Source organism: Bicyclus anynana, chromosome 27, assembly GCF_947172395.1.
Source record: "Bicyclus anynana chromosome 27, ilBicAnyn1.1, whole genome shotgun sequence".
Classification (NCBI taxonomy): Eukaryota; Metazoa; Arthropoda; class Insecta; order Lepidoptera; family Nymphalidae; genus Bicyclus; species Bicyclus anynana.
Window position 1 is genome coordinate 2,323,499 of NC_069109.1, and position 13,263 is coordinate 2,336,761.

The window sequence follows — 13,263 nt, forward strand, 5'->3', positions numbered from 1 at the left end:
CTCACCTCTCTAATCTCTGACGCCGCGAAGGCAACCGGTCGCATCATATCTATCTGCTTCTTTGGTTCATCGTCTAAGTTATGGACTAGACGGTACACCTCAGAGTGTTTCAAATGGTCCAGACTAACTGGCGGTTTGACAAACTTCTTGAAATTCACCCTGCAAATACAAAATACGTTTTTTTTTTTAAATAAAACTATTCTGCACAGACATTTTGTCCCTGCCCTTTTTGAGTTATTGTTTTATTTGTTATTTAATTTCTTTATTAATAAAATGTGAAAAACATACTCAGTTACATCATTCCTTGGTTATACTAATATGTACTTAAATTAATTTTATACTTTAATAATTTGAAATAGGGTACATCTTTTTTTTTTTTTTTTATTTATTTTTTATTATTATTATTATTATTTTTTCTTTCTATTTATTTTATTTTACATATTTTTTTTTTAATTACATACTTTTCTTACATTTACATACAAGCTTTTGTTTACACCAATTACATGTGTTTTTGAGTGAGGTTTGCGGATAAGACCGTCTCATCACCGTTTTTTATTGCCATTTTTATATTATGTTCCCTGATCTACACAAAATACGTTAGGTAAGGTAAGGTTAGGTTAGGGTTTGCGGAAGATTATTTTTTTGTTCTCGGAACTCAGGCATCAGGCGAGGCGATGGAACTTTGCTGGGTTTTAGTGGGTATTCTGACTGACTCGCAGCCGGTGAGTCCCACATACCAGTCAAACCACTGGCACCATTTCCACCAGGAAATGGTGCCAGCCTATGCCACTGTTTCCGAGGGAGATGCGTAAAAGCATTTCCCTGCGTAAAAAAAAAGGTTAGGTTAGGTTAGGTTGTTTTTGAGTTACGAAATATAACTCAAAAATATAAAAAAAGACTTTTTTGACGGCTTCCGTGGCGCAGTGGATTTACAAGGTGGTCCTGCGTTCGATCCCTGGCAGGGCCGATTGAGGTTTTCTTAATTGGTCCATGTATGGCTACATACCGTCAAAGACGTACCGCCAGACGATTTAGCGTTCCGGTACGATGCCGTGTAGAAACCGAAATGGGTGTTGATTTTCATCCTACTCCTAACAAGTTAGCTTGCTTCCATCTTAGATTGCATCATCACTTACCATCAGGTGAGATTGTAATCGAAGGCAAACTTGTAGAGAATAAAAAAGAAGGTTCCCTAGGTACTTCAGAAATAGAAGGTACGAAAAACCTTCTAAGGTACGAAACTAATTTAGCATCAGTAACTCATTTAGCAAACAAATAGCTTGATAGCATAGCAAATAGACGTCCACTGCTGGACATAGGCCTCTTGCATGGACTTCCAAACACAACGATCCTGAGCCGCGAGCATCCAGAAAAAAAAACTGAAAAAAAATATGGGCGGGGTTATTAAAAAAAATATACTAACCCCAAAACTTTCCCTTTAATAACCTCAGCTTGCCCCACCAGGGTTTCCGTGATTTGCTCTTCATCATAGTCTGGGAGCTTCATCTTCTTTGACGGCAAGTAGATGGGTCTGACGTCTCCAGTTCCGAATGCTGGTTCAGGCTTCATGGGCGCAGGTCTTGGTCTCCACAGGTTCCCTTGGAGAGGATTTGCAGGGTCAAACTGGTCTTTCGCTGGACTGACTGACTGTTGGAAAAGAATCATCATCTTTTTTTTTTTTTTACAATCTCACCTGATATTAAGTGATGATGTAGTCTAAGATGGAAGCGGGCTAACTTGTTAGGAGGAGGATGACAGTCCACACTCCTTTCGTTTTCTACACGGCATCGTACCGGAACGCTAAATCGCTTGGCGGTACGTCTTTGCCGGTAGGGTGGTACCTAGCCACGGCCGAAGCCTCCCACCAGCCAGACCTGGACCAATTAAGAAAATCTCAATCTGCCCAGCCGGGGATCGAACCCAGGACTTCCGTATTGTAAATCCACCGCGCATACCACTGCGCCACGGAGGCCGTCAAAAATACTATTACTGGTAATCTATTTATACTATAATACGGGGATAATATATAGCCCGACTTCGTCCGCGTGGAATTTAGTTTTTCACAAATCCCTCGGGAACTATGGATTTTTCGGGGATAAAAAGTAGCTTATGTGTTAATCCATGCTATAATATATCTCAATACCAAATTTCGGCTAATTCGGTTCAGTAGTCGAGGCGTGAAAGAGTAACAAACATTCATATCATCAAAATCATCAGTTTTCGCAAATCTCGGGAATCCATGGATTTTTTCGGGATAAAAAGTAGCCTATGTGTCAATCCAGAGTAAAATCTATTTCCATTCCAAATTTCAGCTAAATCGCTTCAGTAGTAGCGGCGTTAAAGAGTAACAAACATCCAAACATACATTCAAACATCCATACTTTCGCGTTTATAATATTATATTTTTTAATTTACCCACCTTCCTCATTCTCAAGTCTTCCAATGATCTTCTCAATTCTTCTCTTTTCTCAACATCAAGTTCTTCTCCGGTAAGACTCGGTTTTGTCACTCTAATCTGTATGCCTTCTCCATGGCTATCTCGGTTCCCCATCTCTGTTATTTCTACTGAATTCTTCTGACTCACTCTCTCTTCTTGTTTAAATTTTGGTTGATACTGCTGTTGGAAGTGTTGATAGGCGGTTTGTGCTGAAAATTATAAATTCTCATATTAACAGAGCCGTGATAGCCTTCGACCACTAATAACAGGACCTGCCTCGCTAACCGTTACCCCTCTGGCAAAGATCAAAAATCAATGATCTAACGCGTTTATAAAAACTGTTGCTATAGAATCGATGTTTCATTGTTGTAATCGTTTGCGTCGTGTAAAGATCTCCCTAAAAATGCCGGTTTGTATAGTTGAACGACACGAAAAACGACCAAATTTTTTAGTTTAGTAAAAGTTGGAGTGACATTTTATTTGTAAGTATTTCTACCTTAATTTTCATCAAATTTGTAATAAAAACCATTTCTAAAAAGAATCGATTATTTTGACGAAACAGCAAATCGATCAAGTAATCGAATATTCTATGTATATACTCTGTGGAAAGTCTAACCGATGTATTTGTTAGTTGTGTAAAAATTACGCGTGTGTGTATTGCGAGAAAATTTATAGTTGTGTGTAGTGTATGGACACAGAATATATTTAAAGGTGTTAAGTATTTTCAATGTGTGAGTTTACCTCGTCCCCCTCAATTTTTGTTGTTGAATTTGGGTGCGAAACAGGTCCATAGTCTAAATAGTCAAAGGTGCAAGCCCAGTGGATATGACCTCTGCAACCGATACCGGAGGGTGTAAGTTCGAATCCGGTCCGGGGCATACTCTTATGCAGGAGAAGTTTGGAAGAAATAAAGAATTAATAAGTTGTGACTCTAATACTGTGAGATGGTTATAATAAAAAAATACCTCGTCTCATTCGTTGCGGGCTTCGCCTCAGGCTGGCGGCGATTGGAACTCTCCTACCTGTAATTTTATGTTTAGTACTTTAACAAAATCATTATTATTGACGAATCGATAAAAATAAACTTTCAGACAAATAACAGTAGACTGTTATACAAGGGGCTAAAAAACCCATTTTAAACGAGGTATTTCTGGGGCACGAGCCGAGGCCTCGCCCTCGTTAAAATTTGTACCTACCTATTAAAATTTGTTTTGGGTATAGGGTATAGGCCTCCTCCATCCTTTTACATTCAATTTTATCTCTCGCATAATTTGTATTATTATGTATTTGTAATTTGGTTATTGGAATAAAGGTTATTATTATTATTATTAGTGGACGCCCGCGACTTCGTCCGCCCTTAGACCTCTTTAATCCAGCCCTTACAGTAGTATCGCTGTGAAAATGGAGTACTTCTCCCGTTTTCCCAACATTTCCCTTCACTGCTCACTGCCCAGGAGTATGAATAATAGTTGTACCAAGTTTCGTTAAAATCCATCGAGTAGTTTTTGTTTCTATAACGAACATACAGACAGATAGACAAAAATTTTACTGATTGCATTTTTGGCATCAGTATCGATCACTAATCACCCTTGTTAGTTATTTTGGAAATATATTTCATGTACAGAATTGACCTCTCTATAGATTTATTATAAGTATAGATTATTAAAATTTGTAGACGAAAATTATTCTATTCAATATAATAGGTCCCGATTGTTTTCTAATTGATTTTTACACTTCTGCACTTCTGGACTGAGCTTGTTTTTTTTTCTTATCAGTTTTTGTTCATTTATGCAGTCGGTTTTTTTTATTTGTTTATTTATTATGTAAGTTTTGTTAACAAATTCAAACCAACGTTGTACCTAATGAAACATAATAAATTAATAATTTAGACATTACTTACCTTCAGTACGTTTTTTCACTTCAACTGCATTATTCTGTGTTGCCGCGGTTTCTGGAAAATACAAACATTCATAACATAAAATTGAAAATTTTTAATACCCCCAAAGATCATAAAATAATTAATCACACTCCCGATCGAGTCATCAATATTCTCTTTCAGTGCGCTTTCATTTGAGACCCCACTCGAGTATATTTGCAGACATTCGGTTGTTCGTCCCCACTTTCACCCCCACAACTTTTAAACGGCTCAACCGATTTTCATCGAACATGTCTAAAAACACACGCACGTACCTAAGTCACCGTTCATGCAAAACAAATTATATTGATATCGCTTTATCCGTTCAGGAGTTATAGTGCAGATAGACACAAAAAAGGGTGTGTATTTTCATCCTATTCCTAACAAGTTAGCCCGCTTCCATCTTAGATTCCATCATCACTTACCATCAGCTGAGATTGTGGTCAAGGCTTAACTTGTAACGAATAAAAAAAATGTGAGGGGAATTGACATAAAAGCCTAACTTCAAATTCTCGACCAAGATTTCCTATATGCATTTTCCGACATCTTGAAAAAAGGGTTGAATTCAGTTTATTTTACAACTAACTGTACTGTACAACCCTACAACCTGTAGTTACAACTCCGGGACTTTGCTCGGAGATTTTCTCTATACCACGGACCCGGCACCCGTACGGTGAATCCATGGATTGCTAAGATATTCGTCTTTTGTTGCTATTAATAAGCTCTTTAATTAAAGTTCTTTACATTTTCCTATCATTATTTCCTTCATTGTTATTGAGATATCGACCGAACAATTAAAAAACTACCCGTTACCAGTTTAACTGTGGTGCAAATTGGTTGCGACCCGTACATAATTAAAAAATGTCATCATTTAGGTACCTTCAGTACGCATTTTCGCTTCAACGACTTCACTATTCTGTCTTGTCGCGGTTTCTGAAAAAAAAAAACACCCCACGTGGATAAATTAATGAAGCTTATAACTAAAATACAAAATTTTATTCAAATCCGTTTTTGAAATTTTAAAATATATTTTAAGTTAGTTTAAATTTTTCATTAATTTATTAGGTGTACTTGAAATTTCGACCACTAATAACAGGACCTGCCTCGCTAACCCCTCTGGCAAAGATCAAAAATCAATAAAAAAAATTTATAACAAGTGTAACCCATGTTTAAAGCAAATAAATAAATTATTATTATTAAAAAAAAAAAAAAAAAAATATCTAACGCGTTTATAAAAACTGATGCTATAGAATCGATGTGTCATTGTTGTAATCGTTTTCGTCGTGTAAAGAGCTCCCTAAAAATGCCGGTTTGTGTAGTTGAACGGCATAAAAAAGGACCAAATACTTGTATTTCCACCTTAATTTTATCAAATTGTGGTGGGCAGTCTCACATAGCGGTGCCTGTGTCAAAGTCAACGAAGCCCCAGACCGATAAACTTAAGAGATCTGCACGGAGATAATGCCCCTTTGCTTGGCTTGTGAAATTCTTTTTCTTTTATGTATTTCATGTAATTCATGTTGCATTCAGATAACATATTCTTAGTATGTTTGGAAAAAGACATTGGTTTAAGAACTTCTGTAGACAAATACAATACATAATATGTAATGTAGTTACAACATTGGTAAAGCTCTGGTCATATAATAGGCTCAGCTTGTTGTTTAAGCATGTATTTGGTAAATTTTGTAGGTTGTAGGTACTGAGAAATAGCTATTAGTGAAACTTTTTCTTTACAATTTGTTTACATTATTTTAAATTCACCTATCAGATGTGTCACTTGTCATGATTGTCAATGTCATTTGTTATTCATCTGTCAATTGTCTAAGTCATCTGTCAACTGTCAAATAATTGTCTACATTGTCTAATACCTATGACTTTTAATTTTGTTAACAAATTTCTCAGTTCTGGGATCGAGCAATTTTGAACGTTTATTATTATTATTATTATTATTTTTTTTTTTAAATTAATGTTGTAACTTGTAGTTTTTATTACTTCACTAAGTGTGTAGTTCTAATTGTCTGTCACAGACCTGAATTAGTTTAAATATTAGTATAGTAAATTATACAACTATACTAATAATTAAACACATTTAACGTTTGTTGTTTAATTTTTGTGTTATTCTAAAATTTAGATCAGCTGAAGTTTACAGTATATAAAATTTAAGCTTTGTATTATGAGCAAATAAGTATTCCAAATATGATCAAATGAATCTGTAGGTATGTTTTACGTGGAATAACATAATCTTAATAATTAACTGACTATTGATGTTTGGTAGGCTCAATAGTATATTGATGTATAAATACTTTGTATTTTCTTTGGGTCCAGCATAATACATCTTTTCAATGATATTTTAAACTAGTTATATACCCTTTGTTTGTCTATTTAAGTAGATTATTTTCATAAATAGCTTTGTACATGGATATAATTTGTATTTATAATTGTTTATGATTTAAGCAAAGCGATCTCCCACAGAATTTGTTGGTAGGTGGAGGAGAAATACCATTAAACCTTTAAGCTTAGTTAATTATATATACATATTATATAATATTTTTAACATATATTATTATTTTATAATTTATTACATTTATATTACTATATTTTTAGTATATCTATTATTTTTATTTAACTGAATAATATGAATAACTTTGATCTGAATGAAAGTAGCTCGGGTAATGAAGATGTTTATGTGTCAGACTCGTCGCAGTCTGGCTGTAGCGACAGCTTTCACAGTGCGGCTATGCCACTTAATTCTGCTCTGGATGTTACATTTTCATCTTTTCGCAAAAATTTTAATGTAGTACATATTAATGCGCAAAGCATTCCCTCACATTATTCTGATTTATTGACTTCATTTGAAAGTACGGATATTCATGCAATTTTAGTATCAGAGTCTTTTCTAAAACCTTGTCTACCTTCTACTTTTTATAGTTTGCCTGGCTTTCACCTCATAAGGAATGATCGTACGGGAAAGGGTGGCGGTGGTGTGTGTATTTATCTGCGTAGTCATATCCCATTTCGTATTTTAGATAAATCTCCATCTGCATACTCTGAATCATCTGAGCATTTATTTATTGAAGTACAGTTTGGTTCTAAAAAGCTTCTTCTTGGTGTTTTTTACTGTCCTTCTCTGCATATTAATTATTTCGGCAGCTTTGAAAATTTACTGGAATTATATTCGTCCACTGTTGATCATACTATCATTATGGGTGATTTTAACACTTGTCTCATTAAAAATGATCATCGCTCTAAACGCTTAATGTCGATAGTTAATAGTTGTAATCTAGCCTTTCTCCCAACACACGCTACTCATTTCTTTCCCAACTGTATTCCTTCCCAATTAGACCTTATGATTGTTTCTTCTTCCAACCTTATTGCCAGTCATGGACAACTCCCTGCTGAGGCTTTCTCTTACCACGATTTGATTTATCTGTCTTTCAAAATACGTCCACCTAAGGTAAAGCCAAGTATAGTTATGCGACGTAGCTTTCGAAATTTTGACAATGACAAGTTTATGGAGGATCTCGGTAACATCGATTGGGACCCTATTCTTAATGCTTCAACTGTAGACGAGAAACTGAACATTTTTAATTCTTTATTGACCGATCTGTTCGACGTTCACGCTCCAATAAGACCAATTAAAATTAAACATCTACCTGCCCCATGGCTTACTTCTGATATTAAGTTGTTAATGTTTAGACGTAATGTTGCTAAACGTAAATATAAATTTCACCCTAATGATAACAATTTGGAAAAATATAAAAAACTTCGAAACCAATGTAACAGAGTGTGTCGTGATGCACAGCGAGAATATATCCATTCTTCCGTGGACCAGAATAATTCCGGTAAGACTTGGCAGTTTTTAGCTTCGCTTGGAATAGGTCGGCAGTGCCTTCAGGTTTTGCGTATCACTGATTTGGACAGTATAAACAAACATTTTGCTACTACTATTCCTTTTGATGTGCTGACTAAACTTGGTACGCTTAATCACCTGAGGTCTTTGCCTACGCATGGTGGTCCTGAGTTTGAGTTCACTCTTGCTACTGCGGAGGAGGTGAAAAAACATATCTTTGCCATCAACTCAGATGCAATTGGCAGTGATGGCATTAGTAGAAAAATGATAATTACTTCGCTTGACTGTATTCTGCCAGTTTTGTGTCATATACTAAATTTCTCGCTATCTTCTGCTACATTTCCCTGCTCATGGTGTAAAGCCTATGTGGTTCCTATTCCTAAAATCAATAAACCTTTAACTCCTTCTAATTATCGTCCTATTTCTATCTTACCTTTTCTTTCTAAAGTTCTTGAGCGTATTGTACATGAACAACTTAGTCTTTATTTAATCAGACATGATATTTTAAGCCCAGTTCAATCAGGTTTTCGTTTTGGGCATAGCACAACAACAGCCTTAGTTAAAGTCTGCGATGATATTCGCTTAGCTATTGATAAAAAATTCCTTACCATTATTGCACTTTTAGATTTTAGCAACGCATTTAACACCGTAGACTTTGATTTACTTTTAACTTTATTGAGAATTTGTTGTATGTCTCCATTTGTGGTCAATTGGTTTCAAACTTATTTATATAATCGTCAACAATGTGTGCGTTTAGATAATAGGCTATCTTCGTTTATTACTCTTAATTCTGGCGTGCCTCAAGGTGGTATTCTTTCTCCTCTTCTATTTTCCGTCTACATAAATTCTGTTACTTCAGTCTTATCATCGTCTCATCATCTGTACGCTGATGACTTACAAGTGTATTTATCTGCCCCTATGGATGATCTACATAATTCTATAAATGTTCTGAATACTGAGTTAAATAAAGTTAGCGCTTGGTGTCGGTCATTTGGGGTTCAAGTGAATGCAAGTAAGTCTCAAGTGGCTATTATAGGTTCTTCTTATTTCTTTTCTTCTATATCCTTTGATACGTTACCACCAGTCTCAATTGATGGTGCAACTATACCTTTTAGCAGTACAGTCAGAAATTTAGGTTTAATTATAGATAACAACATGTCTTGGGTACCGCAAGTAACAGAAGTTAGTCGCAAAATTTTTTCAGCTGTCGGATGTCTTAGACGATGGAAAAACTTTTTACCAATTAAAACTAAACTTTTGTTAGTTAATACTTTGTTGTTACCAATTTTAGATTACGCGGATGTCTGCTATTTAGACTTGTCTGAGACTTTGCTAAATAAATTGGAAAGGCTACAAAACTTGTGTATACGGTTCATCTTTGGTCTACGTAAATTTGATCACGTGTCTCAGTATCGTGCTTAATTACAATGGCTGCCAATCCGATCCCGTAGAAACTTACACGCACTTTCGCTCTTATATTCTGTTTTATATAATCCTCGAACGCCACCTTACTTGAAAGAACGATTCAACTTTGTTGGTAGAAATGTTGAGTGCTGTTTACGGGCCAGGGATGAAAACCGTTTACAATATACAGTCTGCCATTCAGTGAAGTATCAAAAATCATTTACAGTTAAAACAGTCAGCCTGTGGAATGAGCTACCGAGTGACATAAGACAGTCCGCGTCTCTAAGCATCTTCAAAGATCGTGTTAAAAATACTACTTATCTACTATACTATAATAATTATTATTTAAGTAGTTATGTTTATTTATTATGTATAATTATGTATGTAGGTGTATTTATATATTTATTATGTATTTAGGTGTACTCATATATATATATATTTTTTATTTATGTATATTTAGTATGTAATTGTATATGTAGTTTAATTTAGTATATTATTTTTAATAGTTTAATTATTATAGGTATGTTATATTGCACTATCCGCTTTCCTTTCTTTAAATATTTTATTTAAGGTTGTCTGGAGGAGATCGCTTTTAGCGATAAGACCGCCTTTGCGCATCTTACTTTTCTATTTTTTTTTCTGTTCTCTTTTTTTGTATCTTATTTGTGTGCAATAAAGAATTAAAATAAATAAATAAATAAATAAATTTGTAATAAAACAATATCCAAAAATAATTGATTCTTTTGACGGAACAGCAAAAAAACGATCAAGTAATCTAATATTCTATATAATCTGAGCTGTGATAGCCCAGTGGATATGACCTCTGCCTCCGATTCCGGAGGGGGTAGGTTCGAATCCGGTCCGGGGCATGCACCTCCAACTTTTATAGTAAATATAATAACCCGCGAGATAAATTAGAATTTCAAATTATTAGAGGTCGCTGTCACAAACTCTACGATAAATGTCTAAATAATTATAAACTTTGTACCGAATCGAATATCCAAAAAAATCCAAACTGTTTCTGGAAATACTTTAGTAGCAAAAAGAAAGGAGAATCATCTTTGCCCACATCATTGTCACTAGAGGGGAAAGTTGCTGATGCTGGTAAAGACATAGCAAATCTTTTTGCTAACCATTTCTCTTCAATTTACACCCATACAGACAGTCATAATCTTAATACTAGTTTACATCTAAATCACAACCTCTTACATCTAAACAAGTTTAAATTTTCCGAAGTTGACGTCTTAAAGAAAATTAAAGCATTAGATATCCAAAAAGGAGCCGGTCCCGATGGTTTACCTCCTCTTTTTGTTAAGCGCTGTGGTCCAGTAATTGCTTTCCCGCTATCATTAATATTCAATCGTTCCATTGATGAAGGTACCTTTCCTGATGAATGGAAAAAAGCACGAATTGTACCAGTTTACAAGAAAGGGGATCGATCTAATGTAAAAAATTACCGCCCTATATCAATTCTGTCATGTTTCTCAAAATTATTTGAAAGTCTTGTGCACCCAATGATAGTTAAACATTTAAACATTTTCTTAACAAACAGTCAACATGGTTTCAGACGCGGTTTATCTGTGGAATCCAACCTATCAAATTTTACCTCGGATCTCATAACTGAAGTGGATAAGGGGCAGCAGATCGATGCTATTTATACTGATTTTAGTAGCGCATTTGATAAGGTGGACCACCTATAAGAAATACTCATACAAAAGCTTTCACAGTATGGATTCGGGAATCCTTTGATAATGTGGTTTAAATCATATCTGGATCAGAGGCCTCAGACTGTTGTGGTCAATGGTTATGAATCGGAAACATACAACGCTAGATCCGGGGTACCACAGGGTTCTCACTTAGGGCCCCTGTTATTCTTGGCATTTATAAATGACGTCACGATGGAGATAAAACATTGCAAATACTCCTTGTTTGCTGATGACCTAAAAATTTATAAAACAATAAACTCGGATGCTGATATTAGGCTAATACAGGATGATCTTGATAAAGTAACAACTTGGTGCAACGTCAATAAAATGACTCTCAACGCTGATAAATGTTACCACGTAAAATACTCCAGGAAGAAAAAACCACTTGTCTCTAGTTACATGATCGGTAGTGTGGTACTAAAAGAGTTACAGGAAATTAGAGACCTGGGAGTTACTATTGACATCAAGTTAACTTTTGTGTCACACGTAAACAACATTGTTAAAAAAGCCGCGAAAGTACTAGGGTTTATCAGGCGCAACACTAAAGGGTTCTCCCAGAAAACTAAAATTGTGCTTTACAATGCGTTTGTGAGAAGTTGTGTTGAGTTTGCCAGCGTCATCTGGAATCCATCATATAGTGTCCACTCTCAACGCATTGAATGCATTCAGCGTGCCTTCACTCGACACCTTGCGTTCCATGCTAGTGGTATTTCACACAGGCAATCATACAACCAACGACTTGCCAAGTTTAAAATGATGTCTCTTCGCAGTAGGCGAGAAATACGCGACCAATGTTTTTTACATAACATAGTACATTATGAGGTGAAGTGCAGCAACCTACTTGACCGGGTCTGTCTTTCGGTTCCGATTAGATATCCCCGTCATTGCAAGAAGCGTAAAACATTTCATATCCCTTTCGCTAGAACACATCTCGGAAACCAAGCCCCCGTTGCTCGTATATGCGCAAAATATAATGAACTATCACGTTCTATACCTGGCATCGACATATTTTCCAATTCATATAGTGTCTTTAAAAAAAAACTCACCGATCATCTGTCGGTGAGTTCTTCCCCATAATAATTAAGTTAGTTATATCTGTTATTTTGTTCCTTGTGTAGTATTTGACTGTTTACATGTTTTTTAGTTTTTAGTGAATGTTGTGTGCACTTGTCATAGATGTACGTATAAGTCAATGTGAGCTAGTTATATATTATTTGTGTATGTCTCTATATGTATATTGTAAGTGTACGTAAATAAATAAATAAATAAATAAATAAACTTTTCAGTTGTGTGCATTTTAAGAAATTAAATATCACGTGTCTCAAACGGTGAAGGAAAACATCGTGACGAAACCTGCACACCTGAGAATTTTCTTAATTCTCTGCGTGTGTGAAGTCTGCCAATCCGCATTGGGCCAGCGTGGTGGACTATTGGCCTAACCCCTCTCATTCTGAGAGGAGACTCGAGCTCAGCAGTGAGCCAAATATGGGTTGATAACGACGATTAAAATATCCATTACCTTCAGTGTGTTCTTTAATATCGACAATTTCGGTTTTCTTCTCTTGGATAACCTCCGTTTTTTTGGATTCCTGGAAATTTATGACGTTCCATATAATATAAACATTTTACATCCCTTCCCTATCCAAACCTATCCAGTCCCAAATAAAAAATATTACGTAAAATAGTATTTATTTTTTTTATTCTTTACAAGTTAGCCCTTGACTACAATCTCACCTATGGTCAGTGATGATGATGATGGAAGCGGGCTAACTTGTTAGGAGTAGGATGACTTCCACACTCCTTTCTGTTTCTACACGACATCGTACCGGAACGCTAAATCAATTGGCGGCACGTTTTTGTCGGTAGGGTGGTAACAAGCCACGGCCGAAGCCAGACCTGGACCAATTAAGAAAATCTCAATCAGCCCAGCCGGGAATCAAAAATTCAAATT

At 35.5% G+C, this 13,263-nt stretch overlaps 1 protein-coding gene across 1 annotated transcript in view; it reads right to left on the reverse strand.

Annotated features, from left to right (window-relative positions):
* The window catches only part of LOC112058522 (uncharacterized), a 43,754-nt gene that overhangs the window by 13,113 nt on the left and 17,378 nt on the right, over nucleotides 1–13,263 (reverse strand). The window contains exons 6-12 of the mRNA XM_052890039.1: nucleotides 12,832–12,901; nucleotides 5,232–5,285; nucleotides 4,338–4,388; nucleotides 3,403–3,459; nucleotides 2,420–2,646; nucleotides 1,424–1,647; nucleotides 6–159 (exon numbers count right to left, since the gene is read on the reverse strand). Of these exons, the coding sequence (XP_052745999.1) occupies nucleotides 6–159; nucleotides 1,424–1,647; nucleotides 2,420–2,646; nucleotides 3,403–3,459; nucleotides 4,338–4,388; nucleotides 5,232–5,285; nucleotides 12,832–12,901 (837 nt within the window). The remainder of the gene's footprint in view (nucleotides 1–5; nucleotides 160–1,423; nucleotides 1,648–2,419; nucleotides 2,647–3,402; nucleotides 3,460–4,337; nucleotides 4,389–5,231; nucleotides 5,286–12,831; nucleotides 12,902–13,263) is intronic.